General features: G+C 43.3%; 1 protein-coding gene across 1 annotated transcript in view; it reads left to right on the plus strand.

Moving 5' to 3' along the window:
• Positions 1-13,208, plus strand: part of Hmt-1 (ABC transporter ATP-binding protein/permease Hmt-1) — a 126,326-nt gene extending 113,118 nt beyond the window's left edge. The window contains exon 21 of the mRNA XM_050187488.2: positions 4,080-13,208. Coding sequence (XP_050043445.1) covers positions 4,080-4,197 — 118 coding nt within the window. The 3' untranslated portion in view covers positions 4,198-13,208. The remainder of the gene's footprint in view (positions 1-4,079) is intronic.
• Positions 13,209-14,232: the final 1,024 nt, after the last annotated feature.

The following is a 14,232-nucleotide window of genomic DNA, read 5'->3' on the forward strand; positions in this document are numbered from 1 at the left end:
TTATTTGTCAACATTTGGCTCTTATGTCAAGGTTTTATGTAAATCCCACTATTCTAAGTATTTTCTTCGAAATTTTTTAACCCTCATTACTGTTCGTTTCAACTTTGCTTTGAACAAAAAATTGATCTTAGCACAAGCCTAATTGGAGCCTGCAAGGGTCTTCGTTGCAGTGCATAACTGCGGGCTTTCTTTAGTCAGCTTCTGCGCAATAGAGCTTTGTTATGCAGTGAAGCTTATGCAAAATGTTGCAGTGAAGCGTATAAAGAGTGGAAAGGACACATTGTATGTTGTGGGGATGCGCGACTCTCGCGCGTCCCCTGATGTTTTTCCCGCATAGCGCATCCCCTGATATGCTGTTTTCCCGCACGGCTCGCGTGGCCTGGCGCCCGCGGCGGTCGGGTGGTACAAGCGCGGTGCGAGAGATGGCGCGACCGTCGCGGCGGGGTTACTCGGGCGCCGAGGGAGAAGGCGCTGCCTCTTTCCCGGCGGGTCGGCGAACAGCGCCGGACGTACCGCGCGCGCGCGCCAATCCATGGTTCTGCGAGACCGTCTCGCGTGGCCGCCTTCGAACGCACGACCGTTGGCGTGACCGAATACGCGAACGACCAGGCGTTGGGATCCAGCATGGGCGAACATATTCGCTCGTAATGCGGTCGCGGTAAGTCGGACTTCTAGGTTTGTCGCGCGCCCATCGGCATGTTTTGGGGATAGCAACTCGGCTAGCAGGCATTGATCTATGAAAGGTGCAATAAATGCCCTTGTGACTGTTTGCACTACTGTGTTGTCGTTCCTTTGTCCCAAGGGTGCGGAGGAGAAACCCCATATCTCCCACAATGTGTCCCTCAATTATACACATGAACGCACTGTCCCCGGACACAATATGAGCACCAAGACGTCTAATAACTGTACTGGCAGCCATTACAGTAGTGCCAGTAACTGTACTGGCAGTTTCTGTCATTGCTGGGGCAGTCTCCATCCTTTCTCAGTGTTACGTTTTTCTGGCAGTTACGGTTTTTTCTGCGGTCCCTTGAAAAACATGTTAACAGGGTTCCACTGTACATGAAGCGTACCCCAAACCTCTACACATGCTCTTCATCCCTCCATATCCTAAATCTAAAGCACAGGGATATCTGGATGTATGCCACTGACTGCAAACAGTTTTGAATCGTACACACGGTCTCCTCAAATGGAATTTGACCAACTACTAATGCACACTCATATACCTAAACCTTCAAAGCATTTGGTAAATTTCAAGACATGCGCATACAGTAGATCCTCGTTTATACATTCTCATTACCTACATTTTCCCGGCGCCAACGATCGCGACTAAGAACACAAAAAAGACCCAATAGATTTGCACTCATTCATTGCACTCATACATTCCCAGAACATGCTATATTTTGGCACCAACATTCAGTACGTCGCCAAGCTGCGATCATACGATACATTTTGCGGCCGCTAGATCCCATGTAAACAAAAAATATGTGTAAGGTGCGCGTGAGCAAGAACAGTATATAACTAAACAAAATTAAATTATGGGGTTTTACGTGCCAAAACCACTTTCTGATTATGAGGCACGCCGTAATGGGGGAGTCCGGAAATTTCGACCACCTGGGGTTCTTTAACGTGCACCTAAATCTAAGCACACGGGTGTTTTCGCATTTCGCCCCCATCGAAATGCGGCCGCCGTGGCCGGGATTCGATCCCGCGACCTCGTTCTCAGCAGCCCAACACCATAGCCACTGAGCAACCACGGCGGGTAGCAGTATATAACTGCCTGCCACAGCAGCTTCACCACAATACTCCCCACTCGTCTCTCGTGAAAGCACTGGCGCACACTCAGGTTCTAATTTTGGTACCATCAAATCGCCGGGATTGTTGCACATGGCATTCACAGCAATCACTGCCAAACCCATTGCGATAAGCATCTTCGTCTATCTGTTTTACAGCACGTGGTACTATATACCGTATTTACTCGCATAATGATCGCACTTTTTTGTCAGAAAAATTGACGCAATATCAGGGGTGCGATCATTACGCGGGTTAAATCGTCCCGCGTTTTTTCGTCCCGCGTTTGCTGCGGGATTGCGGGTGCGGGACACCAAAACAAAAATGGCGGCCGTCGGAGCAAGTCAAACGCGCCAAACGCGATTTTTTTTTTCTCGTGAGTACATTACGTGCATTGAAACAGTTTCTTTCCTACCAGTAATGAATAATATTGTTAATATCAGCAAGTTTGCGGCAATAACATAGCCATGTCCACTTTGAGGGGACACAAACAGATGGGCGCGCTTAGCTGCCAGTGACAGAAATGCATGGCCGGCGTGCTGCGGAAACTGCGGCATCTGTCTTTACTACTATCCTAATGCTTTCCGCTAAGGGTGGGCGAATATCTTAGCTGTGTTACAAGCGTCGGCGTGTGAATAGGGTACACTTTTAACGTATCAGAGTAAACGTGGCTACTATCACTGCCGCGCGCGATTTGTTGCGTGCTCACGAGTGCAGATAAAAAGAATCGAAATGCGCCTTTTTTGTTTTTGTTGACATCAACCATTATAAAGCCTACCCATAATAAAGGCAAGTTTGATTGTACCTCTTTTTGTCATGGAAGTGCGGAAAGTGATGAAAGTAATGAAATGAGGCGTCTACTTAAGGATGTTTGGTGCGTGCAGGCCGCTTGGCTTGTCTTGAAGAGTCGTTCACGTAGCATTCGACAGATGGTAAGCGCGATCATTATTAGCTAGACTTGGCACACGACATATCGCTGCGGCAAGTTCGGGGTGCGATCATTACACGGGAAATAAAAAAAATCGAATTTTGACGACAAAATTTAGGGGTGCGATCATTACGCAAGTGCGATCATTATGCAAGTAAATACGGTACCACATGGTACGAAGATGCCTTTAATAGAGGATAACCGAAGCGCGATGCTGTTCCCTGCTGCATACTCCGATCGTATATGTTTTCTGGCCACTAGATCTCACGTGAACAAGAAAAAGGCGCAAGGCGCACACGAGCGAGAACAGTATATAGCCGCCCATTTCACGTGAAAACGACTGTGCGCACAGTTTCTTATTTCAGTACCAGCAAATCTCTGGCTGGGTCATCACATGCTGCATTCACAGCTATCGCCACCAAACCTATTGCGATAAGCGTCTTCACTTATCTGTTTTACAGCACGTGGTGCATAGTGTGTTGTGCCATTGGTAGTGTACCGCACACTTTTGGTAAGCGTAACTGTATTGGGTAATTTATTTTGTTCTTGATCGTGATTGTTGGTGCCATGAAATTGTACAAAACAGGATCGTATCAACGAGGTTCTACTCTATATGTAGGAAATATGTTTCAAGTTGTTTGAAATCAACATGTGTTTTTTTGGGCCGCCTTAAATATTTGTCATGCTCAAAGACCCAGAGAGATGAGAATGCACATCAAGTCCTAATTTTTTACAAAAGAATAAAGCGTGAGAGCCAGCGATTCTCAAGAACTTAGCAAGCATCCACTAAACCTTGAAGGTGACTAAATAAGGATGCACTCAAATGAGCTTATAATGAGCAATCGTACTCACTCTGCAACTAGCCCATCAGCAAGTGCTTCTAAACTGCAATCGTGTTGCCTCGTAGATATTACATATCACCGTTCACTTATTTGTTACATTGTAATTCTGATCAGAATTGGCACATTATCAGCGTTGCCACGCTTGCACTTCTGTTTGGCACGTGCTCTATCAGATTATGTTGCAAGTCTGACAACATGAGTGTTGCAGTTAGTATGGCAAAACCTTGTCATTATCAAATGTGCACAATACATGTAGCAGATTCTAGAATTGTTGCAACAACCATCTGTTAATTCATAACCTACGGCGATGCCATATAAATAAGCAGCAAGTTGCCACCAGCATCACTCGGCTGACGTATTATGGTGTCTATGTTGTCCACATTTCTGCCATCACTGCCAAATTATATACAATACTTTTTTTGTTTGTGAACTTCTCCTTTCTTCCATTGTTTGCATGTGAAAATATTGCGTAGCCTTAGAGTGCTGATGCATTGGGATATTTTTTGCTTTTCCCTTTACAGTCATGACGAGCTTCTTGAGTACGGCGGTATATATGCCTCCATGTGGCAGCAGCAGCAGCAAGGCACTGCGAACACTGGGCCTTCGGAAGCATCTGATGAGGGCTTCCCTGAACCATAGTTGCCTCTCCTTTGGCTCTTTGCCAGCCAATCTCCTGGCTCGCCCAACGAAGTCTCTTGTGTTTACCTACTTTATTTGTTGACCCCTAGGATTGGGACCCATTGTGACTATGTTCTTGCATTGGGCCTACAGTGCCGGCTGTAAGCCTTTGAGCACAGATTTAGCTTCTGTGCTGAAGGGTTTCAATGCCGGATATAACATTCATATATCTGCGCCATCTGCTCCAGAAGGGCATATGCCGTTTGTTTCTTTTTCTTTTATACTAGTAGCTCTTTTGTACGCTTGTTTCATAAGTAGATCTGATGTCCATGTGAAATCGTTGTGTGCAGTCAGTCAGACAATGCTGCAGCCATTATCACTACGATAGAATATTAGTTGATGTTGAGGTTATTGTGAGGGAGTAACCGAAGGCCAAAGCACCGCTCCTGTATCTCTCACTGAGCTGTGCTGCACTCACAAGTGATCATGCTTGTCTTTTAGTATTCAAAGCTATAAATTTCCCTCCACTCTTTTCCTTCTTTACTAAAATTCCAGAAGGAGGTATTTATTTATTGCGTGCATAATGGTCATTACACTTTAACCTATTATTGTTTTGTGAGATGCTTATCTTTGTCAACACCAGTTAATTCAGATTAGCAAATAGCCAAAGCCCGTTTTTATGCTTCTTGTGTTAGTCTTTCTCTATGCGAATCATGTGTAGAATGAATGTGCAGACTTTGTGGGAGAACTGATTAACTACAATTTCACAGCATAAACAATCTATTACAAGTTTGTGCACCATATGTTGCACTTACTACTTGTTCAGCGCTGATGTTTTTGGAGAGGGGCTCACGTCGCCACCATAGACAGTACTGTGCTATCTTTGTACATTTCGCTGAGCCCTTCTGGTGTGAAATGGACAGAGCGTTACCATCCGTTATGACTTCATGTACATACATATTTTTTTCCAATCTTGGAAAACGGATGGGAATTTCGGCTGCCTGTGCATGTCGAGAGAGCAAGAGAAAAAAAAAAGAGATCTTGCTAGCTACATTCTCCTCGCATGCCTTTCTATGTCTGTTCAGTATATCAGTTTCTTTTGCCAGTGTTTCATATCCATGTCTGGCTTGTTTTCAAGCCACACGGAATGTTTACAAGACAAAAAAAAATTCATCATGTGGTTAGATGGCCTAGTAGTCCGGACTTTTGTGTGAAATTGATAGTATGATGTACTGCGTACAAAAGTGAGCCCTGAGCAGTTGCTCTGAACGCATACATGATCACTTGTAATGTTATGCAGTGTTGCAGTAAGGTTAATTGTTTGTTACTTCAAGTACATTTGCCAGTGTAACACTCATACTTAGTGTGTAGTTAATCTTGTGATAGTTGGAAATGTGATCAGTGCCTTATAGGCACATTTATGTGCTTTTTGGAGTGTGATAGATGATGGCCAAGCATAGGGGACAAATCTACTTCATCTACCTGTCCTGTTACAGTCAGCTATCCCTAGTTCTACCTCCAATGAACACTTAAAAGTGGTTCAGTTATCTTGTTTGGTTTAGTTTTGGTTTAAAAACTGTTCGAAAATGTGCAGGCTCTCTTTTGGGGCTTCAGAATGGTACTTACTTCAAAGTAAGTTTGAATCAAAATACGGATAACCAGTGAAACACAGTGGTATGTGGAATTTGATGGATATAATGTTTAAATGTGCGTTTATATATGCTCCTTGCTCTCTACAGATTCTCATGCACTCGACAGTGATCATGTGCATGAGAATTCTGGAGATGTTTCAACTGAGCTGCGGTCACGTTTGCACTTAAATGTCACCATGGCAGCGTGCACCAGGAAACATGCAGACACAATGTACGATGTAATCTGCCACGCGCATTGCCTTTTAGTCAACAAGGCTAGCAAGCAATATGGAACTGTACGGCGGCTGGTCTGAACACACGCGCTCACTCTCTTACTGCCTGTGCAAGAGGCGCCGCTGCTACCTCCCGCAGCAATTCCATGGAGGCGATGTGAGCCAAGCCTCTCCACACGAGGGGGACCACAGAAATACTCACTCGAGCATGGCTGGTCACAACGCGCGCTGCGCCCGTCAGCTGCACGCTGGTTCGGATACCGTGCACAGGTTTCTGAACAGCTGCTCCCAGCGTTGAACAAGAACTTGCCAACCGTGTCTTGTGCAGCCCCCGCTATAAGCATGCAAAGCCAGAAACTAGTAGATGAAGCTCAAAACATTGAGGTTGGCATGCGGAAGTGATGGCACATAGCATTAGCATGCACGGATAATCATTTGTGACTGCCAGCTGTAACAGTAAAACAAGATACTTCGATAAGAAACCATGGTTAGAAAACATTTATTTTCATCTTAAGGTCAGCACAGTCCCTGGCAGTACTTGAAAATGTATTCGAACAATAAAAGCATTTGCCACTTGAAAATGTTCACATGTATCTGCTCAATCTCTTCTCGTTGCAGGAAACACACTAATGAGACAGATGCTTTTCCCTTTGAAGCTTTGACAATGTTGCAGATACTTAAAAGAACTGAAAGCAGTAACAGGCACTGCTTGTAAAATCTGTATAGCATTCCTGTGCGACTCACAGTTTCCGAGGCATGTCGTTTACAGCCTGAAATGCTTTCGCGTTGGTTTGTAGATGAAATCAGAAGGCTTGTCATTTTGGTCTGTTAGTTTCTTTGTATAGTTGACAAGAAGAATTCGGAGAAACTTTTTCGAGATCAGATATGCCAAGCATTTGGCGTGACTCCTGTCAACACCTTCCGGGCAGCACAGGAGAGGCGACTCTTCCAGATGCAGCTCAACAATTCGCATCAAGGTTTCTAAAGTCTTCGATCGTGGGAGTTCTTTGACTGCCTTTTCAAAAAATGTTGAAATCATTTCCAGGAGAACGAGGAACTCCGGCCTTGGATAGTGAAGTTCGACTTTCTCTTGTTCATGCAGAAGTTTTTACAGAGGACTGCTAGTCTTGTCCGTCATTGCAAGCATGACGCAAGCGTCACACTCAAGATCACTGATAAGCTTGGCAATATAGCCACCTACACACACCAAGCCTGAGTAAACAAGAGACGGGAGGCGGAGCTGGAGGATGTGCTCGCAGAGCTTTCAGTTCTTGAACTATATCCTGAGAAACAGAGGTTGCCGATTTTTTTATGTCTTCACCTTGTATGATGGCTTCGTGTAGTGGCAGTGCTTTTTCCTTTACAATGTGATCCAGAGCTGCTGCAACGGCTCTTGCATCCAGTGTGTCATTACCTCTGCACATAAACCGAAGTTTTCTGAATAATGCCCAAGTAGGATCACTGTTGAGTTTCCTAGTCAGAATGTAGTTGACCCCTCTTCTCAGCAGTAATTGGACTACCTCCACTGTAGGCTTTGTGCTAAAAAGTAGGGCATTGTGTGTTTCCTCTGTGAAGCTCCCAACACCATTTGTGATAGAACAGTCTTGAATCTTCACTTAGCTGCAAAATTCATTTTGCAGCCACAGTAGTCGGTCATCATTTTCCCTGAAGATGGGCATGTTGCAGTCGTTTCCCTTGTATGTTGTCATGAATTTCAAACAATTTATTCATAACTTTTATGAAGTTGATCGTAGATGTTGCGTCCTTGAAAGCAAAGGGAGCAGAGTTGACTCGCGAGTTCTGCTGGAGGTGTTCCAGCGCCGTAATGACTTGGGGCGAAAACACCTGCACGGCGTGTAGCATGTTCATTTTCTCAAGGTTTGATGGATGCACATGTTTTTTTGTCAGATTTCTGGCCAACTTTATCGTCATTTCCTTGTGGTGCTCGTACATTTTCTGCACTAATCTGCCACTGATGAGGCCAGTGCCGTCTGTGAGCTCGTGTTCCAAAAATTGACTGTGGACATTTTTGAAAACATGGCAAGGATCAAAGCTTTAAAAAATCACTTTCATCGTCATAAGGATGGTTTACTGCAGTTTACAACGGACCACTCCCCATAAGCTTAAACATTGTTCTGTTCGCAGAGTGGTTATTAGTAACAATACGAATCACTACAAAGCCGCATTCCTCAACTGCAGAGACGACGTCGTTCGTCCATGTATACAAGTCTCTGCCGCTGAGCTGCGTTGTGAAGTAGTATGAACATGGGACCTTGTATGAGCTGGTCAGTCCATGGAGCACAAAACATAAGACTCGGTTAGCAAGTATTTCGTTCTTATTACATGGCACACCGTTTTCTGGCTTGTCTCTTACCCCAAATACTATGTAAGACTTGTCAGACTATGTCAGACTATGTCCCTGCCGCTGAGCTGCTTTGTGAAGTAGTATGAACATGAGACCTTGTATGAGCTGGTCAGTCCGTGGAGCACAAAACATAAGACTCGGTTAGCAAGTATTTCGTTCTTATTACATGGCACACGTTTTCTGGCTTGTCTCTTACCCCAAATACTATGTCAGACTTCCGATCATAGATGCGCATAGGCTTTTTTGGAGCTTCATCTATTATTTGTTTCATTTGTGGCTAAGAAGGGAAGCCTTGTGGATCAGCCTCTCCTTCATGGCGCTACTCATTCCAGAAGTTGAGCTAGGACTGACAAAGCACTGCAATGTGTACTTGTATGGCAGTGTGAGCAGTTCAGTTTGGGCATGATCAAAGCCTTTTTGCAAAAGAAAGCGTCATATGACGTACTCTCTGATTACTTAATAAAGGGAAAATCAGACATCCACCCGTTCGTAGCAACTGCTACAAACCCTTGCGGGTTTCCGCAGAACTGCTACGTCAATCTCTGATTACTTGTTCAGGGTAAGACTGGAATTTCTTCTGGTATCGATCAGTTTGGTGAAGCAGGAAGACAGCTTTTTTACACTCCCTTTTCGGCGTCTGCAGCAATTTTTTGTCAACGATGAGTAGTGCTTCTCATCGTGATATGAATAGATAACCTTTGTCTGTGCTTCTAGTTGCTGCCATACTTTTGAACACTTGGAATGCTAATACACTACCTGTGAACTTTGCCGTCATTAATCGGTTACGACTTGCTCGCTGCGCACTGTAAATGTTTGTTGTTTGCGTGCATGTAGTATCTTTCTGCTAGGTTTCATGCTCTGGCGACTCTAAAGCTGCATTCTCACATTCTTCTGGGTCTGCTTGTCGTTTTTCTCGCCTTCTAACAAGGAGGAGTGTCTCGGACTTTTGGGGTCCTACGTGCTTTCTTCACACTGGGTGCTAGGTAAGACGGATAGCCTTCAAATATGGTTGGAAGCGCACTGGGACCAGTTTTCTCAATTTACAATCACTGACATAGTCACTCGCTAAAAAGCGCTTGCTGCATACTGTAGTTGAGGGTGATTTGTCGTTAATTACGAGATTCTTCCGCGAGATGTTTCTTTGCCATTTGTCAAACAGTTCCCGATCAGCTGAAAACTGTTGATACACTGGGAGTCTTTCCAGACCGCGACTGACAAAATGGCACACAACAATACACCATAGCCACAATCTTGATATGCGAAGCTTCACAAGTCTGTGATGCTAGTATCCATGAAAAGTCAGATGCAGAAACTTACTGTGAAACGTGACTTTGTCAACAAGTCATGCGAAGCATGCGGCAGGCTTGTAGATCACTTCACATGGCAAACCATTCATTCACGCATTTAAACACAGTAAAAATAAAATAAACAAACGCAGCCCATGGAAAAATGCGCTCTCTTGCACTCCGACTTGTTCGAAACCGAGTCCGGCGCCGCCACAGCAAGGGTTGGCTCGTGGTGCCCTCTGGCAGAGATCATCAGCGCAGCAGCACAGAAAAATATGCATTGCCTCCTCGAAGCCTGCTCATGCTGTAAGGAGAGAGCAAGCGTGCGTGCCCAGACCGGCTGTGACTGTACTTTAAAAGTGCTTGCAAAGAAAATTTGCTTACTAAGATTTCTGACAAGCAGGCAAGCTGTAGGTCCATGTGATCATCACTGCGTACACAAAGCTATCTAGCTTTTTTATCTACTTTAAGAGCAGCTGAAACTCGTATTGCTTGTCATGTGGTTTCTATTTTCATGCTCGTGTATTGTTCTGGCAATGGGGACAATTGCATGTTTTTTGTTGGGTTTATTTTTTGCAAAAAGTAGGCAAAAAATTATTTAACTTGATTCACCACTTTCCAGAGTGTATAAAAGAAGATTGGTTTCTTCTAGTGGAAAGGTGTTTGCACTAATGTGCTGCAGGGTTTTTTTTTTTTCTTGTAATAGGCAATTTGCAAAGCCTGCAAGTGAGCTTCTACACACACCTCATTTGATCTAACCTAGATATGAACCTGAGGCTAGAATTGTAATTATGGTTTCATCGTGCTGGCTGGTAACATCATTCCTGCCGCCCTTGATTTTCTGCATCGTCTAAGCTTTCAAAATATGTATCTCGGCTTTAACAATACCACTTGCGAGAATGCAGTCACCTCTGTTAGGGCAACTCATATGTGTTGGAAAGCTTGCTTAGAGAATTTTGCATAGTGCTTCACGATGTGGAATGCTCAATCACCAAGCATCCACCAGTTTGTGACCGTTGTGAAAAGGTACTCTCTCGGTGTTTAAAGGAGCAGGCTAACGAGTATACACAAGAGAGGCCACAGGTCTGCAAGAGCACAACAAATGGGAGAGGGTGTGAAGGTGCAACGTGGTGCAGCAACCCAAGCCGCTACAGCAATGTGCGCACACATCTGGCCTCAGTTAAGAGCATCATAGTTTTACATAGCACAATGGGTGATTGACATTGTTGTTCCAGCCTTGTAGCTAAATGCACACACGTCATGCTGTACTCAACAGTTATATAATAATAAGCCCATGGCTGTTGTCGCATTGCCCATGTTCAGTTTGCAAGCAATTCTAATATTTATTTTGTTACTTTGCCGGCCATTAAAGGTCTCATCTGGCCTTAGAGCATCATGGTGTTACTGAAGCACGATGGGTGATGGGCAGTTTTGTATTCATCAACCTGCGCTGGGCAATTATTTAACAAGACTATGGCTGCTGCCATGTTGCCTCTGTTTAGCTGGTGGAGTATTTGGTACAATTCTTTTGTTTTCGTGGTGATCAAAAGTTCCCTTACATCATATTTGTGGTTGTGTCACGTTCGTGCCAAGACTGTACTAGCTGTCCTGCATGCGCACTGTGTATTATTTTGTTTCCCTCTGATGGTGCGATTATGTAGATGTTTTATTACCTCTACAGGACCTGCAGCTGTTGTGTTTACTCAAACAAAATAACATCATCTTTTTTCTCAGGCTGACGGTTATCAAAGAATTGGGGAATGTGTTGCATATGGAGGAGCATTTGAAATTATGCTAATGGTGATCGAACATTGTGCATAGAAGATGGTATTCACACTTGGAAGAAACATTCAAATGCTGCAAATAGACTTTTTAAAGTAGTATTTAAAAAAATGAGGGATTGTGCTCAAAGTTTTATAACTGAGAAAATATTTCACCGGTCTAAAATATGCTGGTAGACTTCTTGCAGCTGTGCTACACTATTGTCTAAGCTGCCACTTGGTCAGCTTATGAGTTAATTTCTGGGGTCATACAAACAATATCATCAGAAATTCTTTTAGTGGTTGAAGAGTCAGTATTTAGATTCTGTCTTTTTTCCTGTCATCATCTAAAGCTGTGTTGTTTCACACAGCTTCATCATCACTCATGGTATCCTAAATGAGCTGAATTGGCATGCATTTTCTTGCATGCTTGAGTTAGTCAGCTATGATTTGTTGGCTTATTGAAATTAAATGTGGTTGTCAAGCCTCAGTGCCTAGGAAATGCTACTGTAAAAACAATGTTCAAGCATGTTATCCTGTTTGATGTTTTTATTTTTTCCTTTCTATATCTTGACCATCCACTGTTATAGTTCTTGATACAGCAGGCTATGTTAGGTTATTCACATTATATTTGTGAAAATCCAAGCATATTTGCTTGGTGTTTTTTGTATCCATGGGGCAAGCAAGCCAGGTGCTGTTGAGACCCACTCTAGTAAGAGATTGTGTATGTGTGCGAAACCTAGACATTCATATTGCATGCTTGTGATCTAGGCTTTTTGAACAAGTAAATGGTCCTGTGGCCACATTATAGTGTTATGTCTGTGGGATAGAGTTATCTGAACATATTCATGTTGTATTTGGGACTTTTTTACCATTTCTGCTGGCTTATATTTAGCAGAGTGAATGAAAACAAAGTCATGAACACAGTGTTGTGTACTCTGCTGCACAGGGCACCACTATGACTGGCAATTGATGTCCATATAATGATTACTACAGGACTGAGCTTGCACATCATTTGCTTATGTTGTCCTCACGACAAACAAGGTCCCAAGTGGCACAAGGACATAATGGTTGTTTCACCTAGCTTGAAGCAAACTTAGAAAAGAAAGGGGTACTTTCTTTGTGGTTATGACTAATAGCATTTTGTTATGTCAGATTAAGCTACTTGGAATATCTTTCTTCCTCTTTTTTTGGTTGGACTTTGTTAGCTATTTAGTTAGATCAGCTGTGCAAAATTTTAAATATTGATTTTGTGGCACAAGTTATATTTGACAGCTGTAGAGCATGTTCAGAAGCTTGTGCAGCTGTTTCAAACTTTTATTTGGTTCTTCCTTTTTGGGGGACTTCGAAGACAGCTCATGAAGTACCAAAAACCGGATGCATAGTGGTCTTTGAAATCCATAAATGGGAATCTGAAATTTCTGAGGGTTTAAATACCCTTAAATTATAATGAACTGCTTAAAAATAATTGAATGTTATTTTTTGCTAAGCTTAGGAGACCTCTTTTGGATGCCTGACCACAAAATTGGTACAAGCTAGTCAAGCCAGTTCAGTTTGGGTAGGAGCTTGTGGTGGGAGATGTTGATCCCTATCCATGTAGCCTTTGTGTTTATGCATAGCAAAAGTAAACTTTGTTTATTGTTCATTCCACTGTCTTGTTTTCAACCTTTGAAACTTAGCGTTGCATTAGTCCTTCAAAATGCTTTGTTGGCCTTTGGAAGTCCTTAATAAAAACCCACAGTTTTATTTCATGAAAACTACTACGAACATTGAAAAAATGGCAAACTTCACTATACGTTTGCAAACCTACAATCTGTTGCTTTGAATCTTATTGTCAAGGAATGGATCCTGTGTGCAGGCAGCAACATGAAACAATGAGCTTGGCATCTCATGCTAGATGGATTGTCAAGATAGAAAGCCATAATGTTTGCAACTGATAAGCAAGGGGTTCGCGTCAAAAGTTTAGTTAAAGCTCCCACTGCCTTGCTTTGTGACCAACAGTTCGATTTTTTTAAATGATAACTTGCTTGCAAATGCTCTATTTTAGGTGTGCGAATGAGTAATTTCATATTTTTCATAAGTCTCACAGACCTGAAGAAAGTGGCTTATGAAATACATCTTTAAGCCCAGACTCAATGACAGCAGTTTTGTGCGCAACGGCGATGAGTGGCGGCTTTGAGCAACGAAACAGGCCATCGTACGAACAGCTGCTGCGTATGGCATGGTCGCATTTGCCCTATTTTGAAAGCAATCTACGACGGGGACAGAGTGCTGATAGCTTCCTGTGCATTGTGTTTTCACCGGTTAATTCGCGTTGAAGCTAGAGACAGCATTCGCTCGCTACTGCTAGCGCGCTTCCTCACTCCAGGGTTTTGACAATGAGTTTCCTCAGTCATCGAGCGAGTTGTGTCAATGTTTGCTTGTGCGTGCGTGACACCATGCTCGTTAATTTAGCTAATAAACAAATGTTTACAAGTTTATACAGCAGATAAAACTACTATCCTTACTTCATATAGCTGTCCACTAATTTGCTATCGCAATCGATGCTTCACCTTTCGGGTGAAACTCCGACTTTTTTTATTTCACTTCATACACCCTGTATGATGGTCTGGATACTAACCAGATTTGTTTCTTCTTTGTACTAATTTACCGTGTTTATGCTGTTAGGCCTTGGCACAGGTTTGGCATAAGCTGAAATTTAGAAAAGCTATACTCGCGTACAACTTTCTGTGGCTATGAAGCGACTGCTACGAAGGCAAAGCGTGCACAAGTGAGAGCGCT

This window comes from Dermacentor andersoni, chromosome 2 (genome assembly GCF_023375885.2).
Source record: "Dermacentor andersoni chromosome 2, qqDerAnde1_hic_scaffold, whole genome shotgun sequence".
Taxonomy (NCBI): Eukaryota; Metazoa; Arthropoda; class Arachnida; order Ixodida; family Ixodidae; genus Dermacentor; species Dermacentor andersoni.